Below are 17,095 nucleotides of genomic sequence, written 5' to 3'. Positions count from 1 at the left end.
GGGTTTTATCGTAGTATAGATTCACATACACTGGCGTCACACGCTTGTGCTGACTTTCTTTCATAAAGAGCGGTGTAATCTAAGACTATGATGTTGTCCTTGATTTGTGCCTCAGAAATGAGATTAAAGAATAAAAAATCTGGCATTTTAGAGTTTTAAATGTCATACTCAGAATTGTTTATGACAGTTTATAAAGACTTTTATCATGAATCCAAATACAAATTTCAAAGCAGTTACAAAGAAGCAACCCGCTGTCCTCCAACTTATCTGAAATAACTAATTAACTAACTAACTAAATAAACACATAAATAGCATTACCTCTAAAATTGGGTAGAGTTTGTCTTCCTTTACACATATTCCAAGATATCTGAAAATAAAAATAATGCAGTTAAGACAACAACAAATGAATTTAATGGCTAAAACTTTAACATTTTCACATAAATGTAATGCGCTAGTGAAATGATTGCCAATGTACTACATTGGGCATTTACACTACATTGTCAGAAGCTCTCTCATCTCCTTTCCTGCAGACATTTACACAACATTTAAGTGTTTTGAATTTTTCAATCTAACAGCCATCAAATGTCATCTTAGTTTAAATACATATGAAAAACACAATGATGTGATTTCTGTATTTTTTCTTGGCATGCAACCATTACTGACTGTTCTAGAAAAAGAAGTTATGTACCTACCATAACGTTCCATGTTAGTTGTCTTCTTCTCACCTTCTTTCTTGCTGGTTGGGTTCAGAGCCGATCCTCGGCTCTGACTCGGCCATCTCCAAAAGCTCGAGAGCTGTTTACTGGCTCAAGGCTACCCTATATCCTATGATGCCTGGCGCTAGTTACCCAGATCTCATTTGAAAAAGCTATTCCAGACATAACTAAGGAAGAAGTCTGCCCTAGAAGCCCTCTGGGGCCCAGCCAATGAAATCTGAAAAAGGAAGCTCCTCTCGGTCCACTAGGATAGGGGGATGGAGGGTGGGACGCAAGAAAGAAGGCGAGAAGAAGACAACTAACATGGAACATTATGGTAAGTACATAACTTATTTATGTTAAGTTGTCTATCTTGCCTTCATTCTTGCTGGTTGGGACAGCGTCCCGAGCACCTACTATCCTGGGTGGCTCATTGGAACAGACTCTTCAGAACTGTGGAACCAAAATCAGCTCTGTTTCTGGAAATCATGTCCAGTTTATAATGAGAAATGAAGGTATGTGGGTTAGCCCACGTGGCAGCTGAACAGATAGATTCCATGGGAAACCTAGATTGAAAAGCCACCGAGGTGGCCAATGCCCTAATAGAGTGTGCTTTTGGTTTGAAAGATAGTTCATTGTTCCTCAGCTGGTAAATGAAAGAAATAATGTGAGACAACCACCTAGATAATGTTACCTTTGAGACCGGAAGGCCCTGTATGCCCTCAGCATAGGAAAGGAAGAGTTGGTCGGACTTCCTGATGTCCTTTGTCCTATGCAAATAAAAATGCAGTTGTCTGTGGACATCTAACTGGTGCAATTTATATTCTGCCTTATTGGTGCGATTAGGAAAGAACACAGGAAGGTCTATGGACTGATTTAAATTATCTTGTGAACAAACCTTAGGGAGGAAGGAAGGATTGGTCCTTAGAGCGACCCTATCGTTATGAGAAACTAAGTATGGAGGACGAATACATAGAGCCTGAAGCTCTGAAACACGTCTGGCAGAAGTAATGGCTACCAGGAAAAGAGTCTTCCAAGATAAAAACTTCATGGAGCAAGATGCTGCAGGTTCAAAAGGTGGCAAGATTAGGGAAGCTAGCACTAAATTTAGATCCCACGGAGGTGGGGGATCCCTGATTGGGGGCCTAAGCAGAGTGGCTCCTTTGAGGAAGGCTTTACACAGCTTATGAAACATAATGTTGTTAGAAGATGACCCAACATGAAAATTCGAAATGGCAGCTAACTGAACTCTGACTGTAGCGGAAGCGGAACCAGAATGAAAGAGTTCCACTAAAAATTCCAAAATCTTGTGGACAGGGGCTGAAAAGGGATCTATGTTCTTAGCCTCTGCCCAGCAAGAAAAACATTTCCACTTGCTAGCATAGGTTTTTCTAGTTGTGGATTTGTGCGATGAGATGATAATTTCCCACACAGAGGAGGAAATATTAGGAAGCCTGGCTAAGGTTGGAAGTGGAGCAACCAAGCTGTGAGCTGGAGTGTTTGAAGGGATCGATGCAGTCTGCCCGACTGATGAATTGATCTGGAGTAGGATCCAGAATCCAAGGCTGCTCGAGAAGGTAATGATGCAGGAATGGGAACCATATCTATCGAGGCCAGTAAGGAGCAATGAGGATCATTCTGCAACCTTATGCAGTTGCTCTCTGTATGAGTTTGGGTATTAGAGGGAATGGGTAGGCAAGTCCCTGAGGCCTATCATGAACTAGAGCGTCTCTGGGGGAGTGGCCGGGAAGTGGAAGAAGGGAGAAGACATTGCTGCACTTGCTGTTGAAAGGTGTGGTGAACAGGTCGCAGCAAGGCTGCCCCCATTTGCGAAAGATTTGTTCCGCAATTACCTGATTCAGAGAACACTCGTGAGGCATGAGAATTGCTCTGCTGAGCCTGTCTGCGATGACGTCTGAACTCCCAGGGATGTGCGTTGCAATCAGAAAAAGTTGGGAAGAGATTGCCCACTGCCAGAGTCTGAGTGCTTCTCGACATAGAGGATAGGACCTGGTTCAGCCCTGCTTGTTGATGTACCACACCACTGACATATTGTCCGTTTGAATTGCAATGGTCCCGGGTGGGAGAGAGTCCTGAAGGGCTTGCAATGCTAAAAGCACGGCTCTCATCTCCAAGACATTTATATGCAAATGGTACTCGTGAGGCTGCCAGGTGCCTTGGACTGTCCTGCCCTGATAATGCCCCCCCACCCTATCAGGGAGGCGTCCGTGGTCACTGTGGCGACTGGAGGGGATAGCACAAATGGTCTGCCCTGGGACACTGATGGTGAGACCATCCACCAAGCGAGGTGCTTCTTGCATGCTTCTGTGATCATAATCTTGTGAGACATGGGATGCTGTTGGAAGGACCACTGTGTGAATAGAAGCCACTGGAGGATTCTTATGTGAAAGCGGGCTAGGGGAACAAGAAGAATTGCTGATGCCATGGAACCCAGTGTTTGGAGGATGAACCTGACCTGAATCGTTCTGCATGTTAATAACATCTGTACTTGTTGGCGAATTAGTGATACCCTGTCTGGTGGGAGGTTCATAAACGTGTTCCTGGTATTTAGATTTGTGCCTATATAAGTGATATGCTGACAGGGCAACAATGCAGATTTTTCGAAATTTATTGTGATACCTAGCCTGGAACAAGTTTTGATAGTGTAGTCCCTGACTTGCAGGAGGTGATGCCTGGAGGAAGCAGTGAGGAGCCAGTCGTCTAGATATGGAAACACCTGGAATCCCTGATGTCTCAGGCGAGCCATAACCACTGCATGCATTTGGTGAACACCCTGGGGGCTGTGGTGAGACCAAAGGGCAGAGCTCTAAACTTATAGTGACTGGCCCCCAGCCGGAAGCGAAGGAATCTTCTGGAGTGCCTGTGCATTTTGATATGGTAGTATGCATCCTGAAGATCTATAGAACACATCCAATTGTCCTGACCCAGGAAGGGTAGAATGGACTGTAGCGTGACCATCCGAAACTTTGTTCTTTGTACAGATCTGTTTAATCTGCTGAGATCCAGAATGGGTCTCCAGTCCCCTGTCTTTTTTGGCACCAAAAAGAACCTTGAGTAAGTTCCAGATCCAAGCTGGTCTCCCTGGACTTCTTGAATGATTCTTTTGTGTAGCAGCTTTGAAATCTCTATGGCTGCTTGTTCCCTTAGATTGGGTGGAACATCTGGAAGGGACTTGTTTGACGGTAATGGGGGTTGAGCAAAGGGAATTCTGTAACCTCCGGATATGATCGACTGTACCCACTTGTCTTGAGTTAGGTCTTGCCAGGCTTTGGGGTACAGTGAGAGCCTTCCCCAACTGCCTCCAGAGGCGGGCAGCCGGGCAACCCTTCAGGGATGCTGAAAGGGCTTCTCAGAGAAGGATTCTCTGCTGCCCTGGTTCTGCGGACCCCCTCTGCCCCGAGGGTGGCGTCTGTTATTGTTCCCTCCTCTGCCCCTGGAGGGGAACTCACCATGTGTGTCACGCAAGGCTCCCTGGGATTTCCGGAACCACATCTTTCCACTCTTCTGACCCTTGGGGTATGGTCTAGAAGGAGTGGAAAAATGGACTCCCACAGCAGAGAGAGTCTTGCCTTGTTGTTCACACCTGGTTAGGGTGTCCTTCACCTGTTATCCGAAGAGAGTGGAACCATCAAAGGGGTATTGGTGAAAGACGCTCTGAAGGGCTCTGCAAAATTACATAGCTGCATCCATGCGTGCCTCCTAAGGGCAACACCTGTGCCTGCTGCTCTACTCGCACCATTGGCTGCATAAGAAATGAGCCTCATGGAGGAGTTAACAACTGAATTCAGAGTCACCAACTGGGAGGCCACCTTAGCTTGAGCCCCCTCAGCTGATGGATCTTGGAGGGTATCTCCAAGCTCTTTAAGGAGATACCTCTGAAGGCGGGTGAAATGGCACACATAATTCAGAGACCTCATGGAGAAGGTCGCTGAAGGAAACATTTGCTTCCCATATCTGTCCATAGTCCTAGACTCCTTGTTAGGGGGATGGACAGATGAGGAAGTTTCTGCCAACTCCTTCTTTGTGGCTGCTGCTGCCATCATGGCATCAACAGGCACGCCCTTAGTCAAAAACTGTTGTCCTGAGGTGCAGTTATAAATTTAGCAGGTCTCCTGGGGGTTGGTTCCACTGTGTCTGGAGCTGACCATGCCTTCCGAGCCACCACGGACATAAGTGGGTCAAAAGGTGGAGACACCCAGTAGGTGGAAGGTCAGGAACCAAACGTGTCCAGGAATACAGACTCATCCTCGGAAGGGGTTAGGGTATTCCAGTCCCCCCTCTGCCTAAGCATTTCCAAAATGTCTGAAAAGAAGACATCTTCAGAGGGGGATCTCGGGGACCCTTCCGAATCCTCTAAGTCAGTATCCAATGTGACAGACTCAGGGGAGTCAATGTGCTTCCTCTTGCACTTCCTCTTATGAGGTGGCTCATCTGAGTGATCAGGGGAGGCCTTGGAAGTGGAAGAAACACCCAAGGGGGTGCTCTGGAGCACTGGTTCCCCACGCTTGGGGTCTGGAAGAGGGGCATAGGCAGACGCAGGCACCATAGGGGGAGGAGCCAATGGGGTTGACTGTGAGACTGACTCGGGGGCCAGTACACTCCTCATGATCTCAAAGGCACCCCCGCCCGGATGCAGAGAAGACTCCGGCTCCGAAGAAATCGGAATTCCTCTCTGTACCGAGGGGGATGGCTCCAAGACCGATGTAGGAGCCAAGCTCACCTGCGCCGAAGCTCCGAGTGGGAGAACGGGGTCGGACAAGGGTCCGATGCCACTCGCCCCCTCGGAGCCGACGAGGGAGTCTCAGAGCCCAGATCCCTCCAAGGACGGTGCCATGGAAGGGATCGGAGCCAATGACGGAACCGAAGGAGAAGGTATCGGAGCCGATGGTTCCAAGAGTCAAACCCCAATGAACTCCGGCTCCGAGCTCAAGAGAGGAGTCGGAGGAGGAATCTCTGCAGAAGTGGACAGAGCCAACACCTGATGAGGGGGGCTGGACAACATTTTCGCTAGGGCCTGCGATTTCAGCAGCCTACTGACCACTCTCTCCAAGTCCTAATCTGAAAGCCTAGAGGACCAAAAGGAGTGAGAGGCCCTATGACTGCGCTCCGATTGGAGCAGAGGTGAGCGTGGAGCCAAGTGTATCGACTCCAAGGAGGGAGACCTAGATCTCTTTTGACTCCCAGACGGCTCCGAAGTACCTGTTGGAGCTGATTGGGAGGGAGGCACATCGGCTCCAGCCGGAGCCGAGGTGGATGGTGGAGTTTCACCCAGCGACAGCTCAGAACTGGGAGCCGAAGACTTAGGTGGGTTGGAGGATTTCACAGGCTGAGCCTTGGCCAGTGAATCCTGGGGCTTGAGCAAACCCTGGAGTATTAACTTATTTTTGCACTCCTGCAGGACTCTTGGGCTGAAAGCATGACAAACCGAACAAGAGTCCTGCAGGTGCACCTCGCCCAGACAATAGATACAAGAAGTGTGACCGTCTGTCTGAGACATCTTCTGACAGCATGAGTCACACTTCTTGAATCCAGACACTTTAGAGTCCTTGGACATGTTTAGACACACACACACCAAGGTAAAACACTCACACACACACCACAAGAAAAAAACAAGTTAGCAGGTATAACTAATTACACTATACAGCTAACACACACTAAATAAGTCTACTACTACTAAAAACATTTTTTTTTAAACTAGAGAAAGACAAAAAGAGGGTTAGCCTCTAATTTAAATGGCTACCGCAAAGGGAAGGGAGGGGGAGGAGTGGGGAAAACTCTCTAAGTGAAACGAGTTTTTTAGTAAAAAAAAAACAGGAGGGATGGATAATATTTAAAGAATCTAGCTAGGGTAATAGTACAATTAAGGAATTGGGTACGCTAATAAGGGTTAAATTCTAGTTAAAATAGAAAAATACAAAAAAAGTATACGAGCCAGTAAGACAACCTCGCAGTCTGAAGCAGCAAACGAGATCTGGGTAACTAGCGCCAGGCATCATGAGATATAGGGTAGCCTCGAGCCAGTAAACAGCTCTCGAGCTTTTGAAGATGGCCGAGTCGGACCCGAGGATTGGCTCCGAACCCAACCAACAAGAATGAAGGCGAGATAGACAACTTAACATCCTAGGTTTCCATTCCTGCTTCCATCTGTACCAGAGTTCCTGAAGCTTCTGTAGAGCTACATCAGCTGTGCCCATACCAGTTGGCTCCTAGGACCCTTTAACCTCTTTAATGCACATTTCTTCCTTCTGGAAGCTAGCAACGTACCCTTTTGATTTTTCCATCTTAGCCTATCTTCAGCCTCTCTTGTCCCACAATCTCTTGATAACACAGTGAATCCATATTATACTCCGTCTTTTTTCTTCCAGCTTGTACTTATGCTTCACACCACCAGAGTGGCAGACAAAGTAGGCCAGGTAAATATCCCCCTCCTTTCCCAGAATATGCCTTCCTGCCAGCACCATCAGTTCCATTAAAACTAATCAAATCCAGGTTGTATTCAGAGCTTTTATCCCAATACACCACTGGACTGGCTTAGACAGTCTCTTACTGATGAACCCCATCATTTATTTATTTATTTACATTTGTTGACTGGGAGTGTCAGACTGGACGCAAGTCCATTTTCAGCAGAGGCCCGGGGGGAAAAGCTCCACAGTTAAAATATACAAGACCGTAGTTACATTGGATTTACATAGCAATTAACAATTTGATCAACATAGCAATTACAAATTACAAACATAGTTAAAGATGGAGAACACAGTACATCAGTTGACAACTAGAATCTTTATCTGTGAAGTATGTAACAGACATTAACAATTGTTACAATAAGAAGTTCCTGCTGTATAATAAGTAGTTAGGTTTATGAGCATCTGAGCTTGCTATAATCAAGGTAGTTAGTGGGGTGGAAAGAAAGGTAGTAGGTGGATGGGGTGGGTGATATTAGAGGGGGAGTTGCAAGGGCATAGCCAGCATGTTTTTAGGTGTGCTTTTAGTAAAGTTTTGAAGTGGGTGCATGATGGTACAGAGGTAATTGTGGGTGGGAGGGAGTTCCATAATTTGGCTATGGCACAAGAGAATAGTGCTTCTCCAGCAGAGTTTATTGGCTTTAGTGACCTGTAAGTGATTTTTGTTGCTGGATCTTAGTGGTCTGGTGGTGCGATAGGGTTGGAGTAGATTCTGGAGGGATGGGACTTTTAGTGGATGGTTTACTCACTTGTGGGTGAGTGCGAGTTGATACCATTGAAGGAGGTGAGGTAGCTCAAACCAGCCAAATTCAGCAAGGGAGAGACAGTGGTGACTACAGTAGGAAGCCCCTGTGGCGAATTTGACGATTTTGTTGTAGCAGGTCTCGAGCTTGTTTAGATCGCATTGCCTTAAGTTGGTATATATTGAAGAGGCATAAAGTAGGGTGGAGATAAGGTGAGAATTTGCTACTGAAATATTTGCTGCTTTGGTGAGAAGTTGCTTATTTCTGTATAATGCTCTTAGTTTTTTGTGGACTTTTTTATGGTCGTGGATATGTGAATGTCAAATTTTAGTTTATTGTCTATTTCAACTCCTAGCAATTTGGTGTGTTCTGTTGGGTGTATAGTGGTGTTGTCTTTTGCTGTGATGTTAAAGTGAGAGTTGTTTTGAGTATGTTTGGTGGGTTGGAAGATGAGTAGTTTAGTTTTGTTTGGGTTGAGTATTAATTGGGCATTGGAGTTTCAACAAAGGAAAAGGCTTCCTGTGTGAACTTTTGCAGTTTGGGTAGGGACTGGGCTGAGGAGATGATGGTTGAGTCATCTGCATATTGTATGAGTGTGCCATGTTTGGTGGCAGAGGCTAGATTATTTGGTGAAAATAGAGAAGAGTAGGGGTCCAACAATGGATCCTTGGGGAACCCCTATAGAGACAGGTAGTTGGGGAGATATGTCATTCTGCCATACAACGGATTGTTGGCGTTCAGATAGGTTAACTCTGAAACCAGTTGGTGACTGATTGAGAGAAGGATAGGTTATTGAGGACAGAGATGAGTTGTTTGTGTGGGACCATGTTGAATGCTTTAGATATGTCTAGGAAAGTAGCAGAGGAGAGATAGCCATTGTTTTTATGCTGAAGGATAGTGTTAGTAAAGGAAAGTAATGCAGTGGTGGTGCTATGGTTTGTTCGGAAACCATGTTGAGTATTGGAAAGGAGGTTGTTAGTAAGTAAGTAGTCTGAGACCTGAGAGTGAATACATCTCTCTATCCTCCTGTTGGCACTTACTTTAACTCCTCTGAACTATACCGTATGAATGAACCCAGTTGCCATTAAACCCACTCACAGGTGATTTTCCTCCACTGCACTCTCTGGGCCTCCATTTTAGTGTTCTTCCTTGAGCTTTCTCATTAAAGTGTACAGCGCAGTGCATTTTGTATTAATAACTACTTACCACTTAACTGAACTATGTTCATGGTGCACCATTCATATATGTGCAGTTACCGAGACATGGTTTCAAAATCATGAAAGCACTCACTCTATTCCTGGGTTTAGTGTCTATCATGTTTTCAGCTCTAATAGCAGTTGTTGGATAGTATCAATATTTGTCAAGGATATAATCACCTCACAACAGATTATGCAGGACTGCAAATTTGAACTCTTAGATGTCCAAGTCTCCCTAAACAACTTCATATCTGCAGAATACTCTCTATATCCCCATTCTGAATGTGTCAGCTATCTTAACACCTTATATGAAATCACCATTAAACCGAATACCTTTCTAGTTAGGGACTTCAACTCTCCATCAATAAACTATCTGACTTACACTACTAGTGGTTGGCATGCCCAGCTCTTTCTTGACATTATAAATGCAAATTTCCTTGTGCAATTAGTTATCCATCCTACTAGGGATCCTAATACCCTCGATCCTATCCTCACAAACATAGTCACATCTTGCACACCTCCTACCTTACTCTGTTAAATCAGATCATAAGTCAATGATCTTTTTCTTAAAAAAATATGGTGCTTCCCTTGCAAATACCACTGTGTTTAGAAACTTCTCAAAAGCAAATTGGTTTCTGACCTAAATAAATTCTATTATAATCCCCCTCCAATGAATCCCATTGCTAAAGCTGCTGCCTAAGCCGCTAGCATCTACTCCAACTTAAATACTTTTTTATCACTTGTGACAGGCAAATTTACATTCATATAAAAGTAATCAAGCTACATTCACATAACAAACATTATACTTCACTTATATTGCGATATATCATATAACCTAAGCAATATTAAATAAATTATCCAATTTTTGCTTTTTTAAACAAGAAACATCTGCATTAAACCATCACTTACTACACACGCAATCATATGTGTATATAAATGAAAATACACCACACCAACACAATCCTAGTCGCAAGCATTTTATATCACAAACCATACAGACACTCCCAGTTGCAAACGTTATACATAAATTATAATCTACCCAATCTTTCTCACTCAAACATTATACAGCTCATTAAAGTTCTGCTGCCTTTTAGGCCTAATTGATAAAGCAGTCCATAATTGCAACAAATGTAATGAGAAATTTAAAAACAACCCCCTAAGGTAGAACATCCAGACAAATCAATTATTTAACAAGAGAAACAAATTGCTTAAAAGACGTCTCATACTACTTATCTTAAAAGCACACTTTAAGCAAACTAGTACAGAACATAAGGAAACCATTAGGAAAGTTAAAGCTGAATATGAATTTAAAATTGCCACTAAAACTAAAAATAACCACAAATCTTTCTTAACCTATGTCAAGAAGTTAAGCACAATTTGGCTTATCAGAGGAAAGTCATGCCTCTTTAACTTTATTTACTTCTTTGAAAAAGTCCCTGAAGCAGTGGATAGTATTTACACAGTACCTACTGCATATCTGGACTAGGACAAGGCCTTTGACAGTATTCACCATGCAGGCATTTTTGAAAAACTTGTAAATCTGAATATATATCCTTATGCCATGGGGCAAATAATTAACTTGTTATCTGACAAAATCCCATGTGGTTAGAATCATATGTGCCACTTCCAAAAACAATAAAGTTACTAGAGCTGTACCTAATGACTCTGTGTTTGACTTTATTATTTGGTGTCTGTTTCTTAGACCTCCAGGCCAACAGTCCTAGCCCATTGTTATCTTAGTTTGCAGATGACTGTAAACTGATAACTGTCATTTAATCTTCCACTGTCTCACAGTTCTTCCAAACTGGGTTAAATTATGTTAACAATCAGGTAAATGATGGCGGTCTCAAATTAAATGTGAAAAATGTAGTATAGTTAATTTTGGTAAACAAAACACTATCTCATACCATATAGGTGACACACTCTTCCAAACACACTGTTGTAAGAGAGCTAGGCAATCTTGTTGATAATTCTTTATCTTTTGACTATTATGTCACTGCAGTTGTTAGGAAAACATTTTATCTAGCTCATCTATTTTCCAAAGACATCTCCTCTAGATCCAAAGCAGTCTTAATACTTGCATCTTACCAAACCTGTTACTAAAAATAATGCTCCTATCGGCGTGTATTTGTGTAAACATAAGACTCATCTTGACAGGCCTGAGTTTCCTAACTTAAACGATCAGTGGCTTCAAAAATATTAGTTATCAGGACAGGCTGGCAGTGTTCCCTCTATACTCCGGTTCTTATAGACTCCTCCATGTAGTCTGTGTCTAGACTTTCGAGCTCTGAAGGATATAACCCACTTTAATCTTTAAGTTATTTACAAAACAAATGGTTTCTAAAATGCCAGATTAAAGGAACTAAATCTCCATCACCAAATAAACAAGTTCTGATGAAGTTCCATTATTGGGAACAAAAGCACATAACATTAAATGTGTTTTGGATCTGATTTATAGTTGGTGGTTTCTGGCTCTGTAAGTGGTGGTTTGTGCTTCAAATAAACAAGACATATTAGTATGACAAATTCATATCCTAATATATATATATATATATATATATATATATATATATATATATATATATATAAAATAAAAAAAATAGAAACAGATCCAACATCTAAGACAAGAACAAAACAAATGTTAATGATATAAACAGTATAAAAGTATTAAATAAAAACACAACAAAAACTCCCTGGAAGTGAATGCTCTTTGTGCAAAGGAAATATTGAATAAAAATTAACAACAAACAGTAGAAGAGCAAAACAAGGCTGTCCAGATGATACCACATAAAATGCAGCAGGCACATTCTTTCAATAAATCAAAGACTGATGCAAAATCCGTAATGGCAAATTGATTTAATAAGACAAGACTGGCAAGCGCTTTCACCCAAGAAGGGCTTTATCAAGCCAATTATAACCAGACCTCAATAACTTTTAAATATATATACCTGTAAGAGTGAACATCAATATGACCTCACTTCCTGTTCAACAATTAACTAAAAGGTATACATACATAAAAACTGTTCAAATAAAAACCTTCATAATATAACACCGTTACTCACATATGATATAATATAACATAAAAACATATATAACATAAAATAAACCTAAATAAAAAAAACTATATATAGAATATATATGGACATATAAGAAGCCCATACAAACTGTACGTAAAATATATTCAAGTGTTCAGGTGCTATGATCAGGTTCTTAAAGTGCAGTATATCAAAAAACTATATATCAGTACCTAACCTTTAACTTTCTGTTCTACAACAAGGGTTTAATAAGTATTTTGTCATTCAGGCCAGGTTTCTGGTCTACCCTCAACCTAATAATCCAGTCCAGCTCACATCTCTCTGTATAGTTCCTCACATCCGCTCCTCTAGAACTGGGCGTAATAATCTGCAAAACCTGAAATCTAAAAGTGCGTGATATAGAAGTTTCTATCACATGTTTTGATGGAGCATTATTGGTGGTTCCAATATGTATATTATAGATGTGCTCCCTAATCCTTTCTCTGAGCCATCTGCCCATTTTACCAACGTAAAGCGCAGTACAGGCTGTCCACCTTGCTAAATAAACCACGTGTTCAGATTGAGAGTCCGCTTTGATCCTAACCTGAAAGCACTTGTGGGTCACTGGGGTGTACAAAATGAGTGTCGCTAATTACATACTCACAAAAATTACATCTATTGCAAGGAAAAGTACCCCATTGTGAGGTCCCACCCGTCCCACTGGTATGGGCCTTGGGATAACACAATAACTTGTGTAAGTTCATCCTATTCTTGTAGATAAAACAGGGTCTTGGGATAACACAATAACTTGTGTAAGTTCATCTGTTTCTGGAGAGTTTGGCTTGAATGCATTGCAGTCCTAGAACAAGATAAATTCTTCTGGAGACTTCTAAGATGGATGCACATTGAGTAACAGATTGATTTCAGTTCTCCCAGTGTGAAAAAGAGACTCAGAAAAGAGAGACTGTGAACTTGTCCTTTTGGGTAGATTTCAGCAACTGGCAAGTAGGTGCACTTCCTGGATGTCAGCAAAAAAAGGAATTCAGAGAACCTGAAAGAAAATCAATCACAAAAGGTGAGGACAGAACACTGACTGGGAAAAATTATGCAGCTGTTTAGCAGAAGGCAGTGCAGGCTCCAGCTTTGATGCAAGATGAAACTTCCAGTAACCTAGAGGAAAAAATAAATCAAATGTTCTCAGAGCTGATTAAAATAAATGAAACACTTAAGGAGTATAGAGCTGATTAAAATAAATGAAACACTTAAGGAGTATATCAACTCAAATAACAAAAGGATGGAAAAAACAGAAGCTTTAAAAATATATTTTGATGAGGTAATAAAACTGCAAAAATTAGAAGTCAAAATGAAGAAAAGGCTGGCTGAATATGTGACTTCTGAAGAACAGATTAGAGGACAGACCATGTAAGGAAAACTTGAGATTTTCCTGCTGTGCCAAAGAAGCTGGTAGGAACAGACTGTATTAATTTTATGAAAGCATAAATAAGCAATTGGACTGTTTCACAGCAGGAAATGTTAATTGAAAGGGCACATCATCTGTATGCTCCAAACCTGGTAATGAGAAAGCAACCTAGACCTTTAATAGTGGAGATGCAATCCTACCAGCAGAAGGAATTGATTCTGACAACACTGTGGAAGAAGGACAAAGTACTAAAATAGGGAGACAGTATAGTGTTTGCTGAAAATGACTGCTTAGTGTAGACCAGACAGAAAAGTAGTAAATATATTCCACTATTCAAGGAATGTTGAGAAGCAGGGGTGAGATTCAAGCTGCTGTATCCAGCTCTCTTCAGAATACTTTTTCCTGGAGGGTCAAAAATCATTTTTGATGCAGAATATGCTAAGGAAGAAATACAAAAGTTTGTCCAACAAAAAGTGAGCTGTGAAACAGAAGGAGATTCTGATTCTTGTTCTTCTTGTAATAAAGCCCATGGAGAGACTGTGCCAGTGAAACCTTTTCCAGTGTTTCAAAGGAAAATGCTTGAGAGAGAGAAAAAAGGTAGAAGAGTTGACTAGAAGAACTGGGAGTATGTTGGAAATGAAGCAGAGACAGGATATGGGAGATAAAGATCAACAGGATGAAAACCAGCAACTCAGAAATTGACAAATAAATATGGGATTGCAAAGCATTAATTATGTTTGTGAAATATGAAACAAGAAAACCTGGAATTATTGGACTTTTTTGACTTTGTTAAACTTACAGGGGATTCCAAAGCATATGTCCTACTTCATGTCACTAATGTTTGGAAGAACATTTAGGAGGTGGAAGAGGAAGGAAAGAGTTAACTGTAAGGAAAACAATGTTCTTAACAGTAGTATTTTTATAATGCATGATATAATCTGCATACTATAAAATGAAGCTTTCTCATTTATTTTCAAGTGTAATATGGATACTAAAGTAAGCAGACACTTCTGTTTTTTCTCTTTCTTTTTTCTTTCTCCTTGTTCAGTTTTAAGAAATATAGGCACTGCAATGTAAAACAAAAAAGAAAAATCTGGTCAAAAGAGCATGATACAAGAAAAAAATGATGTGCTTTTTCTTACTCTTGCATAGGGGAATGACTGGATTAAGGCCCTTAGCTTGATCTAGTAGGTTTTAAGGGGAAGCAAATAAATAAAAAAGAGCACTCAATTTAATAAATAATTTTCCTCTAGCAAATAAATGAATGCTTGTAGAGGCAACTGTGTCTGGTTCTCATGTCTCCATGGAGACAATCTGATATGGAGCAATAAAAACAGAATACTTCTTTCTTTCAATGGCTAGGAGATAATGATTTCTGAAAATATTCGAGTGTTTTCTCAACTTGGGGAAGGAAGAAAGATAAGACAAAAATAGACAACACTTACTAGAAGTACAAGGCTGTACCGTGCATTTAACATGGATAACCTTACTTACAGGTTAATCCAGTCTGGGATAATTGTTCCTATTAGGTTAAACTTCAATATTTGAAGATGTACATAGTTTTGTATGTTAGTATTAAGTTAATAGGTTTTAGGGGTGCTTTGGGGGGTGTTCTTTTAGGGCTTTCATTAAAACAAAAAGTTTTGTAGGATGTGACATAGTTTCAAATGAATATGACAAGAAACATCTGTATAAAAGATCAGCCTGACAAACGTTAGTTTATGCATGTAACACAAAGCTGGAACTAGACATTTAAAAAATAGCTGTTACACATAACAGATGGTAATACCTCTTAAAATAATGATGACACTTTCTGTATTATCTTTAAATGTAAATGGTCTTACAGATATATACAAAAAAGAAAGAGTAGTAAACTATATTAAAAATGTAGAGTGCAAATAATACAAGAGACACATTTGGGAAGAACCAAGCATGCTAGTTTAATAAAGAAAGGTTTGTCATGATGGTTATTCAGCTGAATATCTGGGACAAAGGAAAAGGGAAATACTTATATTAACTGCAAGAGGAGCTCCAATAGTGACAAAAGAGGATAAAAAGGATAATGGTAGGTTTGTAGTACTAATGGACTACTAGCAATGGAGGAGGATTACACTGACATGTATTTATATTCCACCCAAAAACTGCTATAATGGAGCTTAAAAAATTCTGGGAGAAATAATCAGCTTTCAGTAGGGAATATTACTTATAGGTGGGGGATGGAATTTGATTTGCAAAAGTGAGTATGTATCTGGGGGGGTCCAGAAGGGAAAATATAATGAAGAGGGTAGATATTTGAGGAAATTTATGAAATTATTTGTCATGGAAGATGTGAATAGAGTAGTAGGAGATTGGAGTGAATTAACATATTACTCCCCAAGATACAAAAACTGGGCTAGGCTAGACAAAACATATTTCACAGGAACATGTGTATTTAACTGAAAATTTTGATACACATCCAATAACTAGTTTAGATCACCTTCCAATAATAGCTAAAATAAAAATGAGACACTGGTGCTTTCCCACCTATCTTTTGAAAAGAGAAGAATTTAAGGAATGAGTAGTGAAAATTATTCAGGAGTTATTAGAGATGGTAGAAATTTTCTTCTGAAAATATAGCTAGGGAGTGGGATAAAATTAAGGTGAAGTTTAAAAATAGTGTGGACATAAAAAGAGAGAGATGGTTAAGAAGTAACAAGAATTATTTAGGAGGACTGACAAAGGTTAATGTACTGCAGAATAGGGGGAACTCACAGAACAAGAAAGTGAGCATTTGCAGAATGCTAAACAGAAAATATGGGATTACCTCAATAATATGCATGAGTTTAGAAAGACTGCTGTTAAGCAACTATTTTTTGATAATAACCCGAGAGCACAAAAACATTTAGCACGACACAAGCAATATAAAATAAAAAGGGTTGTTGCAAAGCTTAGGTAGCTTATAACAAGGAAGATAGCAAGAGAACCTGTAGAGGTGCTAGAAATATTTCAGAACTTTTATGAAAATTAGTATAAAAGAGAGAAATATGAAAATCAAGAAAAGGTACAAATGGAAGTGTTTATGGAATAATTAAATATGCCAAGGTTAGAAGTAGATGAGGCTCAATTAGTAACAGGATAGGAGAAGATGAGATAAAAATGTATGGCAAAAATATATGGTATTCCTGTAGAAGTTTGGAAGCTAGGAGGGAAAAAACTGATAAAGATCTGGAAGGTTTTGTTGAACAGTATTTTAAGAGGAGAAGGACCAACATCCTGGAAGAAAGTGTTGTGGCTGTAATACCTAAAGAGGGTAAAGACCCATGAGATCCAGCTTCATATAGACCAATCTCAATTCTAACCCATGATTATAAACTGATTATGTCTATAATGGCTAAAAGCATGGCAGACGTGATGCCAAACTTGAATGATATGGATCAATGTGGTTTTGTGGAGGGCAGGCAAAAACTGACAACATTAACCAAACAATAATGATCCAGAGGGAAGAAGAATATAAGAAAATACCACTGTTGTTTGTGTGTCTTGATGAAGAGAAAACATTCAACATA

The 17,095-nt window shown here is 40.6% G+C and overlaps 1 protein-coding gene across 7 annotated transcripts in view; it reads right to left on the bottom strand.

Annotated features, from left to right (window-relative positions):
• The window catches only part of LOC122790699 (dual specificity testis-specific protein kinase 1-like), a 1,196,153-nt gene that overhangs the window by 220,644 nt on the left and 958,414 nt on the right, over window positions 1–17,095 (bottom strand). For all 7 annotated transcript variants that reach the window (XM_044058245.1, XM_044058246.1, XM_044058247.1 and 4 more), the window contains one exon: window positions 319–367. In XM_044058245.1, the coding sequence (XP_043914180.1) occupies window positions 319–367 (49 nt within the window). The remainder of the gene's footprint in view (window positions 1–318; window positions 368–17,095) is intronic.

This window comes from Protopterus annectens, chromosome 16.part0 (genome assembly GCF_019279795.1).
Source record: "Protopterus annectens isolate FY-2018-M chromosome 16.part0, PAN1.0, whole genome shotgun sequence".
In the NCBI taxonomy this organism is placed as follows: Eukaryota; Metazoa; Chordata; order Ceratodontiformes; family Protopteridae; genus Protopterus; species Protopterus annectens.
This window is presented reverse-complemented; position numbering and strand designations above follow the sequence as displayed.